This window comes from Lupinus angustifolius, chromosome LG11 (genome assembly GCF_001865875.1).
Source record: "Lupinus angustifolius cultivar Tanjil chromosome LG11, LupAngTanjil_v1.0, whole genome shotgun sequence".
NCBI classification, from domain to species: domain Eukaryota; kingdom Viridiplantae; phylum Streptophyta; class Magnoliopsida; order Fabales; family Fabaceae; genus Lupinus; species Lupinus angustifolius.
In genome coordinates, this window is record NC_032019.1 from 20,069,470 (window position 1) to 20,090,496 (window position 21,027).

General features: G+C 37.4%; 1 protein-coding gene across 1 annotated transcript; it reads left to right on the forward strand.

Moving 5' to 3' along the window:
- On the forward strand, nt 15,935-20,463 carry LOC109361195 (protein KINESIN LIGHT CHAIN-RELATED 2). Its single transcript, XM_019606566.1, has 2 exons — nt 15,935-17,669; nt 19,903-20,463. Exons 1-2 carry the CDS (start codon nt 16,045-16,047, stop codon nt 20,135-20,137), a joined length of 1,860 nt encoding a protein of 619 aa, XP_019462111.1. The 5' UTR covers nt 15,935-16,044; the 3' UTR covers nt 20,138-20,463.

Below are 21,027 nucleotides of genomic sequence, written 5' to 3' on the forward strand. Positions count from 1 at the left end.
ACCAGTGTGAGTCGTGATGAATCCTCAGACTTCTGGATCATCAGTCCTCATGAAATCATCAGTATCATCAGTGGCTCCATCTCCTGGTTCAGCTCCAGCAGTGGCACCATCTCCAGCTCTAGCAGCATGACTGCTGCTCTCCTCCTGCCTATCATATGGCCTGCCCTCAGGCCATTGTGTAGGAGTAATGAAATCTGCAAAGGAACGCCCCGCAAAATATGGGTGCCCGTCATACACATGTTGAAGGCACTCATATACTCCGGTAATGCCTCTATAACAGGCAATCTGCTGCTGGTTTTGAAAGTTTTGTTCAGTTTCAATTGCTTTCAGCCTTGCCTGTGTTTGTTCTTGTGCCTGCTGCATCTGGACTTGAATTTGCTGCATTTGGGCCAATATAAGATCCATTTGGTTTGGTTGTTGTTCCTGAGTGATTGGTATAGGTTGTGGTGCTTGTTCAGGAACCTGAGATGATTGCCCTTCCCCACCATGCACATCTACCTTTCTTTTCTTTCTAAGCTCCTCTTCAACAGTAGCAAGGTCTTTCTCTTTGCAGCGGTTGTTGATATAAGAAGCATCAATGACTGATTTCAGAGCCATAACCTCCCCATAAGGTTCAGGTACTTTGCAGAATTTGCAGAAATCAGTTATAAAAGATGGTAAAATCATGGTGATGGCCTCCTTCTTGATGCACTCAGCAATTGCATCAGATATTATTGCACCAATATCTATTGAGTGATTTTTATAAATAGAATACAACAGTTTGGCCTTTGGCATTGGCAGATCAGATACATGAGAACCTGGCCACACATTTGAAAGAATGAAAATGGTCTAAATCTGAGACATTTGGGTCATGCAGAATTTGTAGACTGGACCTTTGAGGGTAGCCGTTAGTTTGTCAGTGTCAAGGCCTTGAATACACAGTAGGGACTTTACAGAATATTCATTGTGCTTCCTTTCTTTTATCATCATTTGATAATCACAAAGGTCATGCCCCTCAGCTGGACGTGGTTTCCATGGACTGCCTAGGTATTGATTGATTATTTGCTTGTTATAATGCACCTTGACACCATTTACCCACGTATAACGATTCACCTGAGCATCTTTTGAGAAGAAAGCATTGGAATAGAATTGCTTGACTATTTCCATGTTGTACGTCTTGTTGGGATGAACAAGCTTTTTCCATCCATACCTCTCAATCTTGCTCATGAATTGAGGAAATTCATTAGCCTTCAACTTGACAATCCTCTCCAAAATTGTGGTACCCTTGATTGTCAACTCATCATATTTCTGATTTGTGGTTTTGGATTTGTGTTTGTTTCCAGTGAATTGTGTGCTTGGTTGCTCATTGTCAGAGTCAGTGTCCTTGTCAGATTGGTTGATTGCTACTCTTCTTTTTTTTTATTGCCTACTGCTTTCTTGCCCCTGTAACAAGGTGAAAATTGCAATATCCAAATTCTAGAAGTTAAGGTCACAACCTTAATAAAAATTGAAATTCCCAACATTGAACTCATAACTATACAAATGCAAGGAGTGAAATAAACACAGTCAAGTACATAAAATTGGGTGACGATTAGAAGTAAACTTGACAGTTATATTGATTCACACATTTTATCAAACACCTAGCATGCATTCTTAAAGTTCACATTTTCAATAACACAATGCATGCTATTGTTCAATTCAAATATTCAACAAATGTAATTTGTTTTCAAAAATCACCAACCAAGAGCACAAAAATCTCACAATTTCAATTTTAGAGTTCATAATCAAATCGCAAATCCAATTTAGAAAGAGAGAGTGGAATCAAGCATTTAAGCATAACTATGAAGAATGGAAACCATATCAATCTAAAATCCACCACAAGAATGTAATTTTTTTTTTAACATAATCAAGAAAATACCCAATTTTGGAACCCTAAAATTCATTACCCATGAGCTTGAGGAAGTGAAGATGAGTGACTTACATGGTGGAGATGAGTAATAACACGTGAGAGAGAGAAAAGTGGGTGAGACACTTGAAGTTTGGCAATGGAAGATTAGTTTGATGTGTGAGAAGAAATGGAGAGTAAGCTTGGCAATGGAAGATGAGTTTGAAAAAGAGGAGTGTGTGAATGATGAGTTTGAAAAGGATGAGCTTGTGTTTGGCACGCTGGCAATGGGAAGTTTTAGTAGCCAAATTTTTTTTTTCTTTTTTTTTATAGCCAGGGCGCTGTATGCCAGGCGCTGGGCCGAATTTGGGCAGTGGCTCCCCATTGCCAGGGCGCTGGGCGCTGTATGCCAGGCCAGCCAGAGTGCTGGGCGCCCCAGTTCATGCGCCAGCCAGAATTTGGGCAGTGTCTACCCATTGCCAAGGCGCTGAGCGCCCCCACATCAAGCTGGGCGGTCTGCATTAGTGTTTCAACTTAAAAACCAGAAATTTTCAACTAAACCCAGCTTGTTAGACAATATTCATGATTGATGCAACTACAACTCCTCAATTGTGCATTCAAACTTGACTGATATAGTCTTTAAACACAATTTCATTTCAAAATTCATGATGCAAAGGATCAATTAGGCAAATAACTCAAAAACTCAAAACTCTTTCTAATCACAAGTGGATATGTCAAAATTTGAATTTTACATTTTTAAGCCATGCCAATTGATCACTTTAACTCAGGTCCTCATATGAAACTTGTCTAGGACTTAAAAATCAACAAGTAAACACACATTCCAAAAGATTCGCAATATATGATCATTCCTTAGAGTCCAAGTTTCATGCACTTTTCACAACCTAATAGGTCAAATTTTGATTTTTACATTTGCAGCATAAGCCTATTAGTACAAACACATCCTCTCATGCTATAAAACTTGTCCAAGCATTAAAATTTGCAATCTAACACATCTAGCCCCATGGTCAACCCAACACTTGAAATTTGGCAACTTTATCAATTCATTCATGCTAGGCTTCAAATGCAAAAACACATGACATTTAAAACTTGTTGAAAACCTAGTTTACTTAAGTGCACACCATTTCTCCATTCCTTATTTCATGTTCAGTTTATTTTTCAGAAAGAGGACTAACACACTCACTGACTCAAAAACTACAAAATGAAATAAGATGACTATTCTAGACCTAAAAAGCAACATCATGTACACAAATGAGCTTGTTCATATGCAAAGATGAAGAACTTTCACAGTTATGCAAAACATGCTCAAAACATGTATCAAGACTTGTGAAATACCTTAAAGCACACAATTGAATCAATTTCACAAATATCATGATATCACCTATCAAAATGACTGTAAATGAGAAAATCAAACCAAAAGCACTGGGTTGCCTCCCAAGAAGCGCTTCTTTAACGTCACTAGCTTGACGTCATTGCTTTTTCATTGATCATTCAAGTAGAGCACAGTGGAGACTGTTTGAACATCACCACCTAAGTATGGCTTCAATCTTTGACCATTCACCACCCAAGTCTCTTTCGATCCTTGATCTTCCAGTTCGATTGCTCCATAAGGCTTTACCTCTTTGATTACAAATGGACCTGACCATTTTGACTTTAGCTTACCTGGAAATAATCTCAACCTGGAATTGAACAATAGTACTTGTTGGCCTGGTCTGAAGTTCCTTTTAACAAGTTTGTTGTCATGATATCTTTTCACTTTCTCCTTATACAACTTAGAGGATTCATAGGCATGATGCCTCAATTCTTCTAATTGATGCAGTTGCTTCTTTCTTTCATCACCTGCAACATTCAAATCAAAATTTAGAAATTTCATGGCCCAATAAGCTTTATGCTCCAATTCAACCGGTAAATGACAAGCTTTGCCATAAACCAATTGAAAGGGAGTTAAGCCTATTGGTGATTTTTAAGCAGTTCTGTAGGCCCATAATGCATCATCCAACTTGAGTGACCAATCCTTTCTGGAATTCGAAATTGTTTTCTCCAGGATCCTTTTGATTTCTCTGTTAGAAACTTCTGCCTGGCCATTTGTTTGTGGATGATAAGGTGATGCTACTTTGTGTCTTACACCATAATGTTGCAATGCCTTGGTCAGCTGTGAATTGCAGAAATGTGAACCTCCATCACTGATTATGACCCTGGGTGCTCCAAAACGGTTGAATATGTTTTTCTTTAAGAACTTCACTACCGTTTTGCCATCCACTTTAGGAGTTTCTATGGCTTCCACCCACCTTGAAACATACTCAACAGCCACCAAAATGTATTCATTTGAAAATGATGATGGAAATGGGCCCATGAAGTCCATGCCCCAGCAATCAAATACTTCCACTTCCATGATGTTTTGTAAAGGCATTTCATTTCTTTTTCCTATTCCACCTGACCTTTGGCATGCATCACACCTTTGCACATGGAAATGTGCATCTTTGAACATGGAGGGCCAGTAAAAACTAGATTGCAATACCTTCACAACGGTTCTCTCACCATTGAAATGCCCTCCATAGGGTGAGTTGTGACAATGCCACAATATATTGCTAGCCTCATCAGAAGCTACACATCTCCTCAATAATCCATCAGCTCCTGCCTTGAATAGATAAGGATCATCCCACAAGAAATGAGTTGCATCCCTGAGAAATTTCTTTTTCTGATGATAATTAAAATCATCAGGGATAACACCTACTGCTTTGTAATTGGCCATATCAGCAAACCAGGGCCTTTCTTGTATACTAAGCAGTTTTTCATCTGGAAATTCTTCAACTATCCCTTTTTCCATTGTGGTCACCTCATCATTCACCAATCTGGATAAGTGATCAGCTACCAAGTTTTCCTTGCCACTTTTGTCTTTGATTTCAAGATCAAATTCCTGCAACAACAAAATCCAACGAATCAGTCGTGGCTTGGAATCTGCTTTTGTCAAAAGATACTTGATAGCTGCATGATCTGTGAAAATCACAACTTTAGATCCAATCAAGTAGCTTCTGAATTTTTCTAAAGCATACACAATAGCTAGTAATTCTTTTTCAGTTGTGGCATAATTCATTTGAGCATCATTTAACACTTTACTAGCATAATGTATAGCATGAAACATTTTATTCTTTCTTTGACCTAGCACTGCACCTACAGCATAGTCACTAGCATCGCACATCAATTCAAAATCAAGATTCCAATCAGGTGCAATAATAATAGGAGCAGAAACTAAATTTTGTTTCAATTGTTCAAAAGCTTTAAAGCATGCATTATCAAAAATGAAAGGAGTATCCTTATTCAGAAGATTGCTCAAAGGTTTGGCAATCTTAGAGAAATCTTTGATGAACCGTCTATAAAATCCAGCATGTCCGAGAAAGCTTCTGATTCCTTTAACATTTGACGGAGCTGGTAGCTTTTGAATGACTTCAACCTTTGCTTTATCAACCTCCATGCCTTTTGATGAGATTTTGTGGCCCAGAACAATACCTTCAGTCACCATAAAGTGACATTTCTCCCAGTTCAAGATAAGGTTTGTTTCAACACACCGTTTCAGCACGGTGTCCAGATTCATCAAGCACAGATCAAAAGAACTCCGAACACAGAGAAGTCATCCATGAAGACTTCTATACACTTTTCCACCAAATCTGAGAAGATAGCCAACATACATCTCTGAAAGGTTGCAGGAGCATTACATAATCCAAATGGCATTTTCCTGTAAGCAAAAATACTAAATGGGCATGTGAAAGCCGTTTTCTCCTGATCTTCTAGATTAACAGTGATTTGATTGTAACCGGAGTAACCATCCAGAAAACAATAGAAAGCTTGACCGGATAATCTCTCCAGCATTTGATCCATGAAAGGTAATGGAAAATGGTCTTTCCTTGTGGCTTTATTCAGCTTCCGGTAGTCAATACACATTCTCCAACCTGTGACAGTTCTGGTTGGAATTAATTCATTTTTTTCATTGGCTACCACAGTCATCCCTCCTTTCTTTGGCACCACCTGGACTGGACTCACCCAGGCACTGTCTGAAATGGGATAAATCATTCCGGCTTCAAGCATCTTCACCACTTCCTTTCTGACTACTTCTTTCATAGTTGGATTCAATCTTCTCTGAGGTTGAGCTACAGGCTTAAAATCATCCTCCATTAGAATTTTATGCATGCAATATGAAGGACTAATACCTTTCAAATCAGCTAGTGTCCAGCCTATTGCTCCTTGATTCTCTTTGAGGACTTCAATCAGCTTTTTCTCCTCCCGTGGTGATAAAGAACCACTAATGATCACTGGCTTTTCAGCTTCACCTTGTAGAAACACATATTTTAAATGGGAGGGTAACAACTTCAATTCCAGTTTCTGGTTAGCCTCCTTGTTGTCAACTGCTTTTTCAATGCTTTCCAATGTTACTTGCTTCGGAGGAATCTCTTTGAGTGAATCAAGATCTTGCAAACATCTTTCAATCTCTTGCTCCTCTTCCTCATTGAACCTTGTGTGCAAGTTTATCAAAGCTTTCTCTAAAGGATCATATGACTGTGGCTGTTTAGTTACTTCATAACACACCTCATCAATAACGTCAATAGAGAAACACTGTCCTTTGTCTTTCGGATATTGCAAGGCCTCAAAAACATTGAAATTTACTTCGTCATCCTGCACTCTTACTTTTAGTTTACCTGCATCCACATCAATCATAACTCTAGCTGTCTTCATGAATGGTCTACCCAAAATCAACGGGACCTCGACATCTTCTTCCATATCCAAGACCACAAAATCAGCTGGAAACATAAACTTGTCTACTTTCACCAGCACATCTTCTACAACACCATGTGGATATTTCACTGACCTGTCTGCTAACTGTAATGACATTCTGGTAGGTCTAGCTTCCAAATCACCAATTCTTCTCAACATAGACAGTGGCATTAGGTTGATACTAGCTCCTAAGTCCAGAAGTGCTTTTCCAAGTGTTAGATTTCCAATAGTAACAGGCAGTGTGAAGCTTCCAGGATCCTTCGCCTTCAGAGGAATGTATTTTTGAATAATAGCACTGCAGCTAGCATCCAGTTCAATAGTCTCCTCCTCTATGAATCTTCTCTTCTTTGTTAACAATTCTTTCATGAATTTAGCGTAGGTAGGCATCTGCTCCAAGGCTTCTGCAAATGGAATATTGATCTGAAGCCTCTTGAATATATCCATAAATCTTGCAAATTGCCTTTCTTTGTCTCTTTTTGTTGGAACATGTGGATAAGGTAAGTCTCTCACAGGTGGAGCTTTTAATGCACTCTTCTCATGGTTTTTCATCTCACTCTCTTTTTCTTTGTTTTTCTCTTTCTCACTCTTATGTACATCCTCACTTTTATTTTTCAACACCTCTTTCTCACTTTCTTCTTTTTCACTCTCAATCTTTTCCTCAACAACAATCACATTCTTTTCACTCAAATTCTCACCAATACCTTTACCTATCATCTTACCACTCCGTGTGGTAATTGCTTTGCACTGCTCCTTCGGATTAGGTTCGGTATTTGCTGAAAATGCTCCTTTATGAGAGTTTGCAAGCTGCTTTGCTAATTGGCCCACCTGGGTCTCCAAATTCCTGATAGATGCATCAGTATTCTTCTGGTTAGCCATCGACATCTGCATAAATTGATTCAATGTGTCCGCCAATTGTGAATTCTGATTTTGTGGCGGTTGTTGATATTGTTGTTGATTTTGTGGCGGTTGTTGATATTGTTGGTTCTGGAATGGTGGTGGCCTGTTAGAAGAAGGTCCGACATCCTATTTCCAAGGTTGGCTGAAATTTTGGTTGGCTCCTCGAGAGTAGTTGTTCTGATACTGACCTTGCCTTGGCAGATTAGACATGTATTGAACTTCCTCCTCCTTGGGCTCACAATTACTTGTAGGATGATCTGGTGTACACGCGACACATCTATTCACATGCCTCCTGGATGATGATTCTTGCATTTCCTTCAACTGTTTTGGAATATTTGCCAATTGCTTGGTCATTTCTTCCATTTGTTGTTGAAAAAGCTTGTTTTGTGCTAAGATTGCATCATTCCCTGCAAGTTCTATCATGCTTCTTCGTGTGGGAGCTCTACTGTGTTGATCCTGTTGGTCATTGATGGCCATAGACTCAATTATGTCAATGGCTTCTGTTGGAGTTTTAGCCATCAAAGATCCTCCAGATGTGGCTTCAAGGATCAACTTGTGTTGTTGGAGTAAGCCATTTCTGAAAATATGGATTTGTGTCTTTGCATCGAATCCATGGTTTGGACATTTCCTCAACATTGATTTGTACCTCTCCCAGGCTTCACATAAACTTTCACCTGCAAACTGAGAGAAAGTAGAAATAGCAGTTTTAAAATCCAAAAATTTTGATTGAGGAAAATACCTAGCCATGAATTTTTCCTCCAATTGGTTCCAATCCGATAAAATTTGTTATGGTTGATCAAGGAACCATTCCTTGGCTTTCTGACCAGTAGCAAAGCTCATCACTATAAGATTACTTTTATCCCTAGCCTCTATTCATAATTGGCATCTCAAGCAATTGGATGTCAACAATGCATTCTTGCATGGTGACCTAGTTGAGGAAGTCTATATGGTTATTCCTCCTAGTCTTAAAGTCCACAATTCCAATCAAGTTTGAAAGTTAGAAAAGTCCTTGTATGAGTTAAAGCAAACTAGTAGACAATGGTTTGCTAAGCTTTCAACCTTTCTCTTAAAACATGGGTATCACAAAGCCAAAAGGGACCATTCTTTATTCATAAAATGGTCATCTCATACATCTATTACTGCTATCCTTGTCTATGTGGATGACATAATACTGGTTGGCAACAATATTAGTGAGATTAATGATCTCAAAACTCTCCTAGACAGAACTTTTAAAACAAAAAGATTTAGGGGACCTCAAGTACTTCCTTGGCTTTGAGATTGCAAGAAACCAATCTGGGATAACTATGAACCAAATAAAATATGCCTTAAAGATCATTTCATATGCTAGAATAAATGGTTGTAAACCAGCCTCTACTCCTATAATTAATGGCACTCATTTATGTCAAGATAACGGTGTTGTATACTCTGATCCTTTAGCCTATAGAAGGCTAATTTGTAGGCTAATATACTTAGCTAATACTAGGCCAGATATAAGTTTTTCCATCCAGCAATTAGCTCCGTTCATGGCTCTTCCTACTAACACACATCACATTGCTGCTTTAAGAGTCTTAAGATACCTTAAAGGACCATCTGCCATAGGCTTATTTTTTTCCCATAGCTCCTCTGTCCAAATCAAAGCTTATAGTGACAGTGACTGGGCATCTTGCCCAGACACTAAGAGATCAATAAGTGGCTATTGTATCTATCTAGGAGATTCTCTAATATCTTGGAAAACCCAGAAACAGAAAACAATGTCAAGAAGTTCATGTGAAGCAGAGTATAGAGCAATGACAGTTACTTCTTGTGAGATCACTTATTTGTTAGAAGATTTGCAACATTCCTTTTATACTCCCGCATTACTTTATTGTGATAACCAATCTGCTATATACATTGCTTCTAACCCTATTTTTTATGAAAGGACAAAGCACATAGAGCTGGATTGTCATACAATAAGGGAAAAGTGTTGTGCAAGATTGATCAAATTATTACTTGTTACCTCTAAACTTCAACTAGCATATGCTTTAACAAAGGCTCTAGAAGTTCAAGAATATCTCACCATTCCCTCAAATTTGTTGTGGTTGATCAAGGAACCATTCCTTGGCTTTTCCAATGAGGGTCAAAGGAAAGAGTCTCAGAAATACATCTTCCTCCTCATTCTCTGTCACGCCAGCAGTACCACAAAGTTCATAGAACTTTGTAAGATGTGCATATGGATCCTCGCGATCCAGACCAGCGAAAGGGTTGGCATACATCAACTGTACCAATCCAGTCTTCATTTCCGGTGGCCTTTGATTTCCAGTAGGTCTGCCAATTCTGATAATGTTCCTTGGTGTGAAATTGACAAAACCTGGCTTATTGTCATCATTGGTTGCCGCCATTGTTTCTTGATTTGTAGAAGAACTTGAGACAGAAGTTTCTTCTTGTTGCCTTCTCTGCTTAGCAAGTTGTTTTCTCTTCCTGGCTTTGCTGTTATTCTTCCTAGCTGTTTTCTCTATTTCTGGGTCGAATAAGAGTTGATCAGCTGGAATCCTACCTCGCATAAAAAGAAAGATAACACAAATCTAGCCAAGTGGATTAGTTAACAAGCTTATGAAAATGTAAATAAAACTATGTACTATATTCACAATTGCTCAAGATAACAACTAAAGCAATGCTTTGTATTTAGACGCAATTCCCCGGCAGCGGCGCCATTTTGTTGAAAGTTATTTTTACCACTCTACTTTCAAATCCCTTAGGATTCAATTGCAGTATAGTAAAAGGGTTTTATATCGTATCCACAGGGAATTGGTTAAATCAATGCCTTTCTTTAGTAAATTTTCTTAAACAATGAGTTCAGATGGTTTGATGATTGATTTTTGTAACAACTTCAATTGTAAAAATATGCAATATTAAAAAGGATTTATAACAATATGAGAAAACTGTTGGGATTGGGTTTCACTCAATAACTCATCAATATCCTAATGATTCAACATACAAACTTTGGCTTATGCTTAATTTCATCACATCAATTCTTATCTATCTCATTAATCTCTTACATGAGTAGATCAACGATTCCCTAATCTAATTATCAATCTCTTGCATAATTAAAAAGGATAATCGTAATGAGTCCAGATGTAAAATGACAAACAAACTTAATTCTATCTCTAGCAATCACGCTTGTTAGATGAGATAATCTAAATCCGATTATAATATGTAGTTCTCACTCACATATCAAATCTAAATTCATGCCTTAGGTGATCAATCCAAAACATTTATGAAGAACAAGATTAAATCATTGAAATTATCGCATAGAACAGATATTTGTATATGGAAATCAAAATAGATACATCAAAGTTTAGGAGTTACATCCAATCCCAACACAAGGAAATTAGCAATCCATAGCCATGGATGCTTTCAAGCTCAAAGTGAAGATTTAAGAAGAAAGGATAGCTCCAAGATGATGCAGGAACAAATCCACCCCTCCAGTTGATCTTCAATCCAAGCTCTATGTGTTTCCAAAGGTGTTTTTCTAAGTTCCTTAAGTTCTGAGTTTGAGGAAAAATTCTTCTCCCAAAAAAAAACTCTGGTGTCTGAACCAGAAAATGGCTTTTATAAAGAGAAGCACGCACAGGGCGCCCAACCCCTTTTCTGGCCGCCCAGCTCCTTGGTTACCCTCACAAGAGGGTTTAGTTCAGTTTAGCAGGGCGCCCAGCGCTCTGCGTTCATTTCAGCAGGGCGCCCAGCTCCTTTTCTGGCCGCCCAGCTTGATTTGGACAGAAGCAAAAACGCCCAGCCCTCCTAGAATCAGGCTTGGCGGTTTTGAACGTTCTTCAAGCTCCTAATCATTCTGCAAACCTTTTTCTTGTGAGATCTTCAACCTTAAAAGCTCAAAGTGAGATTGGAAACATGCATTAAACATATTCTAATTGTAAATTAGAATTTCTATAAGTTTTAATCAAAAAGTGTATTTTGCATGATATTTTCCAGAAGTCAAAACGATAAGTGCTCTAAAATAAAGTAGAAAGTACGGTAAAAATGGCACTTATCAGCATAAGCGCCAGTTTTCTGGTTGTATATATTTAGTTCATTCTTCCTTTGTAAATAATTCAATTCAATCATTCAATAAAAGTATATGTAGTCTTTTTTTCTTCTCTTGAGATTTCCTGCTTTCTTTCGGGTTCCTTATTCCCTTTCTTATTTCTTGTTCATTGATCATTCCGAAAGGAGCATCACTTTATTTCTGCACAAAATTGTTTTATTGTCTCATCTTTCTTTTTCAGATTACACAAATATAATCTTTTTCCATAATCTTTCTTTCTCTTTTGCATTTAAAAACTAATTTCCTCTTTTTGCATGTATGTTGTGCGCTTGGCCAGAAGATAGTAGAAGGCAAACATGTATATTTTTTAGTATCACTACAGAGCAAAACTGTGACTCATTAAAGTTGTAAAATAGAATTGTTATTATTATTTTGAAAATAAGTGTTGTGGTATTAGAAATATGTGTACAACTATACAATAGAAGCACATGTATCACATCCATCTGTTCTAACTGCATATCCTAGCTAGCTACCAAGGCAAGCACTACCCTCATAGTAGTGTGTCTCACCACTAGGGAGAAAATATCATAGTAGTTGATCCCCTTCTGTTATGAATACCCTTTTTCTATAAGACGAGCCTTGAACTTTTCCCCTTCTTTTTATGATAGTATTGGCTTCCTCTTGTAGACTCACTTGCACCTAACTACACACTTGTCTGGGGGCAATGAGACAAGCTCCCAAGTTTGGTTCTTCTGTAAAGACTCCATCTCCTCCATCATGACACATATCCATTGTTTTTTCTCCTGGTTATTTATAGCCTCTTGAAAGCAACATGGATCTCCTGGACTAATATGGAGAGCAAGTGGAGCCATATCTTTCTAGAGGTTTAATAGGACGTCTATCCATATCTCTAGCAAGTAGATACTCATGCACACCTGAACTCTCCGCTTGAGAATCATCATGTTCTTGACTTGAACTAGTGCATGGTTCCTTGCCTTTATTTACCTGAATTGTTTCATTGCTCACTGGAATTATATTTGATCCCAAAGTCTCTCCATTTGGCCTGAGCACCTCTGTCAAAACTAACTATTTCAGCATAAAATCTTCATCAAACACTACATCTCTGCTTAATACCACCTTTTTGGAAACTGGATCCTAGAACTTGAACCCCTTCACACCTTTGGTATATTCAATGAAGATACACCTCTTTGACTTAAGATCAAGTTTAGATCATTCATCACTAGGTATATGTACATAAGTAGGACAACCAAATATTAGTAACATATTATAATTGACTAGGTTACATGTCCATACTTCTTCTATAACTTTACCATCCAATGAAGCTCGTGGTGATCTATTGATGACATAGCATGCCATACTTTAGTGCATCTGCCCAAAATTCTTTAGAAAGTCCAGCATTCAGTCTCATACATATGGCCCTCTCTATAAGAGTTCTATTCATGCTCTCTACAACACCATTTTGCTTACGAGTCTTTTTTTACTAAAAAGTGCCTCTGAATACGATGTTCCTCACAAAATTTCTAAAATTATGAATCTTTGTACTCCATACCATTGTCTGACCTCAAGTATTTGATTTTTCTATCAGTTTGGTTCTCTACCTCCGCCTTCCACACCTTGAATTTGGCAAAGACTTCTTACTTATGCTTTAGAAAATATATCCAAACCTTGCGAAAAAAGTCATCAACGAAGGTAACAAAATACCTAGAACCTCCTAGGGATGCTTCCTGAGTGGGTCCCATACATCAGTGTGGACATAGTCTAGAATACCCCAAGTCATGTGTTGTCCAGCCTTGAAACTAACTCGTGTTTGTTTCCTAAGCACACAATACTTACACAAATCTAGCTTGCATTTGCTGACTCCCCTCAACAGTCCTCTTTTGTAGCACCATGGTCTGAATATACTGAAATCTCTTCAGCAACTCCATCTACAACTGTTCTCCTTAACAACTTGTAAGTCTTCCCAGCAGTCCTCTTACCCTTCATCACAATCAGAGCACCTTTGCATACTCGAAGAATATCACTGTCCCATCAGCTCTATACCTAAATCCTTTAGCCTGCAATGTCTCGAAAGAAACCAAATTCTTTTTCAAATCTGGTATGTGCCTAACCTCACATAAAGTCTTCATTACACCATCATCCATCACAATTCTGATTTCTCCCATACTAATAATTTCACATGCTTTATTATTTCTGAGATACACGAAACCAAAATTTCATGCCCTATATGTGGTGAACCATTCTCTGTTTGGTATCATGTGATGGGAACAACCAGTGTCAAGTATCCACTCATATATACTATGATGTGATGATACATATAGTAGATCAACTTCACTGTTGTAACTAGAGTCATCTTTTTGTGTAACATTTGTAGATATAGATACTCCATCTTTCCCTACCGGCTTGCTAGGACTCCATTTATTGGGACAATCCCTTTTGTAATGCCTAGTCTGTTTGCACTTATAGCACTCTACTGGTGTTCTGCCCCTGGAATTTCGTCATTTCCCTCTGGCAGGACCTCCTCTGCCTTGTCTCCTCTCACACGCTTGGCTCCCTTTCACATACAAATCATCACCCTGAGACCCTTCACCTACATTTTGTCTTCTTCGAGTGTGGGACAGAAGTGCAGATGTGATCTCATCCAATTTGATTGAGTTTTTCTCGTACGTCAATGTTGTCACCAAGTGTTCATAGGAATTTGGCAAAGAACACAATAATATTATGGCTTTGTCCTCATCATCAACCTTCACATCAAGTTTCTGTAAGTCATTAATCACTTGATTAAAGTTGTTGAGATGTTGTTGCAAATCAACACATTCTGCACTTTTAGGCCATAGAGTCTCTCTTCCAAATATAACTTATTTGTTAGAGACTTGGACATGAACTGCTTCTCTAATGTGCCTCATACCTCTGTTGGTGACGCTAGATCCATAACATGATATATCACCTCATTTGATAGACAAAGTTGTATGGTTCCCACATACTTCTTCTTCAACTCTTTCCAATCCAATTGATCCATACCATCTGGTTTATTCTCACGCAACACCTTTGATAGACATTGTTGAGCCAACACATCCTTAACTCTCATTTGCCACAATCCGAAATTATCAAATCCATCGAACTTCCCCATCTCGAATTTGGCACCTGGGTTAAGAGCCAGCTGATACCAATTGTTGGGAACAAGTATGCAATCAAATAGTAAAAGAGTATAGATAAAATAGAATAACATAATGATTTAGTAACGATGATCGGCCAATTGTACCTACATCCACGCGAGCATCAAGAGGCTATCATTATATATTATTAGAGAATTATGATTAGTGATTTACTATTCTCCTCCTTGTAACATTAGGTTTACATAACATAAATATATAGCTCTCTACCCCAACTCATTTATATTAGCCCAAGCCCATAACTTGTATTGTTGTTATCTAGAGATATGAGTCATTGCACAATAAAAATATAAAGGTTAATTTTAACCAAAACTTTTGGTGCACAATGCTAACCTACTTCAGCTAAAAAACCCCTTTACCTAGGTTCGCAAAACCCTTAATTACAAGGTTAAAGTTGTAAGTTCTACACATTTATTATTGTTATTTTGATAAATATAAAATTTAAAAGTTATACTATTGCCGGAAGACACATGCGTGAACAACTATAAAACTGAGAAAGCTTTAATAGATAAATCTTTTATTATTATTTTAAAAATAAAAAATTAAAAGTTGTATCTTTGGGTGAAAGCACATAGCTCCATGGTCATTAGACCTTATTATAGCTTCTAATTATTTGTGTTTGAAGAGTAAAGTGTTAAAGTCGTATATGAATGATAAAATTATGTTTTGGATCAAGAATATTATTGTATGTTTATTGTACGAAATGATATTGAAGAATTTAGACCAGTCTCAAAGATTATGTAATGATACAATTTGTCACTAAAATGTACGATTACATTTACTTAGACCAGTGTTAAGTTATGATCATTCGTACATAGTTATTTCAAGAGTTCAAAGAAAAAATTATTACAGATATTAAAGATATTTATATATGATAAAAATGATTAAACACTAATAACAACAACTAATATGGTTTATAAAGAAGTTTTTTAAATCTCTAATATCTATTCTACATTGTTTTCCAAACTTTTCTTCATAATAATTCTTTATTTATTTAATATAGCATGTTGAACACCATCTTTAATAAGGTAATTCTTAATAACATTTTCATTAACAGATTATATTTTTATTCTTTACATAAATTCATGCAAAATACATTATCATCTGTACGAATGTACAGGTATCCTGTTAGTTTCTATAAGAAAAAAGATGGTATTTCTCTATGAAACGACGGCGTTTGCAGTGTTTCCCTGTTTTACATTTTTTCCCTTCAATTGCACTCTTCAATGGAAAAGGGTTTATCGAAGGTTTAACATCACACAAAAACTGAACGCTAAACAACTACTATCATGAGAAAACTCTCAAATTCGATTTCGTTGTTCTCCCTTCTAATTCGTCGCAATCCTAACCCTTCTTCCTCTAGATTCCTTTCCAAATCCCACTCTTCATTCAACCATGTTTCTCCATTTCTCATCCGACCCAACAAATTTCTCACCACCCCATTTCAATATATCAACACCCTCGTTCAGAATCCCCCTCAGATCCCCTCAAGACAGCGAAAAATCAAAGAAAAATCCCATCTTGAAGAAGCTTTTGAATCTGCGGAAACCACTGAGGAAATGCTTAACGCGTTCAAACACATGGAAGGTGCTTTCGATGAGAGAGAGCTTGGTTTAGCTTCTTTGAAAATTGGCCTTAAAATTGATCAAGAAGGTGAGGATCCTGAAAAAGCTCTTTTCTTTGCTAATAGGGCTTTGAAAGGTTTAGATAGAGAGAACAAACCTTCTTTACCAGTTGCAATGGCATTGCAGTTGTTGGGGTCTGTTAATTATGGGTTAAAAAGGTTTAGTGATAGTTTAGGGTACCTTAATAAAGCAAATAGGGTATTGGGTAGGTTGCAGGATGAGGGTGTTAGTGTTGATGATGTTAGGCCTGTGCTTCATGCCGTGCAACTAGAGTTGGCGAATGTTAAGACTGCTATGGGGAGGAGAGAGGAGGCACTTGAAAATCTTAAAAAGTGTTTGGAGATTAAAGAGATGACTTTTGAGGAAGATGGTGTGGAATTGGGTAAAGGGAATCGTGACCTGGCGGAAGCTTATGTTGCGGTTTTGAACTTCAAGGAGGCGATGCCCTTTTGTTTGAAGGCTTTGGAGATACATCAGAAACGGCTGGGGCAGAATTCGGTGGAGGTCGCGCATGATAGGAAGCTTCTTGGCATTATTTATAGTGGGTTGGAGGAACATGAGAAGGCACTTGACCAGAATGTTTTGGCACAGAGGATTTTGAAGAATTGGAATCTCAGCTCTGATTTGTTGCGTGCTGAGATCGACGCTGCGAATATGATGATTGCGTTGGGAAGATATGACGAGGCTGTTGGCACTTTGAAGAATGTTGTGCAGCAGACAGATAAGGAGAGTGAGACTCGGGCACTTGTACTTGTATCAATGGCAAAAGCATTATGCAATCAAGAAAAGTATGCAGATTGCAAAAGGTGTTTGGAGATTTCTCTTGGGATTCTTGATAAGAGAGAACAAATATCTCCCGTAGAAGTTTCGGAGGCATACTCAGAGATATCAATGCAGTATGAGACTATGAGTGAGTTTGAAACTGCAATTTCGCTGTTGAAGAGGACACTAGCTTTGCTTGAGAAGCTCCCACAAGAGCAGCACTCCGAGGGAAGTGTCTCTGCAAGAATAGGGTGGTTACTTTTGCTAACTGGTAAGGTGCAGCAGGCTATTCCTTATCTGGAAAGTGCTGCCGAAAGACTGAAAGAAAGCTTTGGTCCCAAGCATTTTGGAGTGGGTTATATTTACAACAATTTGGGAGCAGCATATTTAGAGTTGGATAGACCCCAGTCCGCAGCTCAGATGTTTGCAGTAGCAAAAGATATCATGGATGTTTCCCTCGGTCCGCATCATGTAGATACAATTGAAGCATGTCAGAACCTTTCAAAGGCTTATGGTGAGATGAAAAGGTATGGAATTTTTGTTTTTTGGTTTTTCTCCATATTTTAATATTGGTTCTCTTGATTTGTTAAATCTGACTTCTTTGAACTATTTGTTTTTGGTTACTCTAATTATATATAATTACTTGATTCTATGTAACCCTAGCAGTCCAAACTAACTTTTTCACATATCCAATACCGTGGCGTCCATTTTCCTTTGTAACTAATGTGAAATTCCTGGAAACGGGAGAAATTATACGCAGTGAAATTTAGTAATTCATGACAGAGAAAAAGTGTATGATGATTAATATGTCTGTAGGTGTTTAATCAATATATTTTTACTTCATAGAGTATAGTCTGTTTCCAAATAAAAGGTTATTGTGCTAGGCTCCTATGCTCTGTGTGTCTCCCTCTCATATATCAACCAAGCTTTATTGCCTCCTAATTAGTTAATTCATGAACCACTATGATACTATCCTCTCTTTTGTAATTACCACTTGATTTCTGATTTTGTGGTTGCAATCATATATTTCTATTCTTCGAATTCGAACATTGTATAAAATTCAATGGAGTTGGAAGATGAAATCCTTGAGGTTGGTCGATCTTGAGTCAAAGGAATTATGTCCTGAGTCCATATTTGCATGTAGAAATGCTACAAATGTAGACAAACTTTGAATTTGTGCTTCTTTTTTAAGCTTCGGCCAACTTATTTCATTGTGTTTTGTCCTTTTTCAGCTCAATTTTAGTTATTTTATTCAGTTTGCACAAATTAGATTTCTGAAGTCATTATATACTTGGTCCTGTCCTGGGAATGTATCTTCTACTTTCATTCAAAATCGTGCTACTGCTGTTTGTTTGGGTGAATATGTAAACTGTATATTCATCAAGGACGTCGTTTCAACTAGTACATCTTTAAGGTCATTGTGGTTTTTAAACTACTGTGAGTGTACCTTCCAGGAACTCTTTCCATACGAGTCAGATTCCTTGTACAGCAGTGTGCTATTTCCCATCTAATCTCCTGCTGAAGTTGCTTGAATGTTACTTCCAAGTTCTGATTTCTTGCTTAAATATTCTGTTAACTCTTTCCTCCCAAATGTGGTAAATTAATGTTGTTAATTTTGTTAAGAGGGTGAGATTGGCCCAATGGTAAAGTTGTTGTTTAGTGACCTCACACCATGAGGTCACGAGTTCAAATCCTGGAAACATTCTCTCCGCTTGCAAGGGTAAGACTGCATACATCTACCATTTTCAGACCCCATTAAGTGGGAGCCTTGTGCATTGGCTGCCCTTTTATTTTGTTAACTTTGCATATAGAGTCTGTCTTCTTAGCTTATGGATTCTCCAAATGTGCCAAATTTTGCTTTTCAACAACAGTTTAGATTTGATGGGAAATTTGTTATCTTTAATCAATTAGTTGCTTGCTGCAATAAGTTCTTTGCATATGGGAATTTAAAGTACAAGTGCTGTCTAGTGTCTAGTATCTATTTCATTTGAGCAAAAAATGCAAGATTGATCTGATACCTGTTATGTGCAAATGGCTGCAATCTTTCCATAGTTAACAGCCTATCACGACACACTATCCAGCTTATAAGGGCATGTTCGGGTATATTGAACCTGCTGCAAACCAACTGCTCCATTCTAAAGTGATTAATCCTTATATCCTCCATTCATATCCTGCTTGGATGGAGTATGTCCCGTTTGCTGCTCCTAACCATGATACCTCACTGAACCCATCTTTGAATTTGGTCCTTATTTTCTTGAGTTTCTTCCAATGCCAACTAGAATCAAGTTTCTCTGCATGGCTCCAAATATGAGGTGTAGGTAAATATCTCAAGTTCGTGTACGAAAAGCTCCACTTATGTTTGCTCTCATTTTCTTTTGTAATTCCATTTTTATGATAGTAAATAAAAAAGATGTCATGTTTATGAAAGATTGACAAGTTGTTTTATTTTGTTAAGCCATTTTTTTTGTTTAAGTTCTATTTGGTGATTCAGTTGAATTTCATGATTTATTAGACATAAACTCAAACAATTTCACTTCTAGTTTAATACTGGTAAATTTAAACACAAACATTTAGTGTGTCAGTATTCCTTTCTTGTCTCCAATAGGAAATCCAGTTGTTATTTTTAAGCTGCCACTCTGGGTAGAATGTGGAACTATCTATGATAGATTAAATTATTTGTCATGGCTTTGGCAACTGATAATTATCGGGCCAAAGGGATAAGTTACTTTTTTTTTTTAAAAATGCATCTTGAAATTACAGCTATGTACTCGCCGCTGAGTTTCAACAGCAAGTTATCGATGCTTGGGAAAGCCATGGAGCAAGTGCAGAAGAAGAACTTAGAGAAGCCCGCCGACTTCTTGAGCAATTAAAGAGACAAGCACGCGATGCCTCAGCTAATGAGTCACCAATGAAAGCTTTGCCCTTGCGTCATACACCTGCAACATCCAGGAACTCCCAGCCTGAAATTTCACTACCTCAATCCATGAAAGATTAGAGGACTTCCTCTTTCACATTGCCATTGTGTCTTCTAATGAAATTCTACACTGTTGGTAATTGCATTGGTGATTTGATTACTGGTTTTTGAATTTTCCTTAAGGTTTTTGTTATTAATTGCTGAAATTAAGTTATAGTTATAATCAGTTCTCAGTAGTGTCATTAACATTTTAACTATTTGTTTTCTAAGTTCATTATCGCAAGAGAGCACATATGTGATATACGAGATACCGCATCATGCATATCGCTGATTCGTGTTATTCATTTTCATACTTCCGGTCGGAAAAATTGAAATTAGCTGGAACACATCTAATTGGCAGATTACTATGAACTTGTGGAAACAATAAGTTCAAAAGGCTGAAGTTTGTTTATGTCCTTGGAATTCTGTTCTTTTGCCATTATTAAGTGTCTATGTTTATTCCCTTGTGTATTGGAATTTCCACTTTCCTTTCCTTACTTTTTGCTTGGATTTCCTGAAATATACTTGGTTTTAACCATTTGGATATGCTTTTTGGGAATGAGAAGTATTGTTACAAATAGTGGGGGGAGGATGAGGCCATAAAGGATACAAGGATGATGAATGAACCACTGTTGTTTCTATAACTATTTCTTTAGCCTGTGCAGACAATGTTAAACCAAATATCTTGGATGACAAATGGATAGATTTGGATTACAATCCTAATGGGTCGATGAAAAACTATTCACCGATCCATGAAAGATCCATTGTATCATACTTAATTATTCAATCAATGAATAGAAAAGTTGTTATTCACTTTAAAAATTATTAAAATGGTCAATAATAAATGAAAGCACAAGCAATCTTCCTCAAAGCCATTCATACAATAATCCTTGTTATTGTTACATTAATGGTGGTGGAGTTGAGTTTAGCGT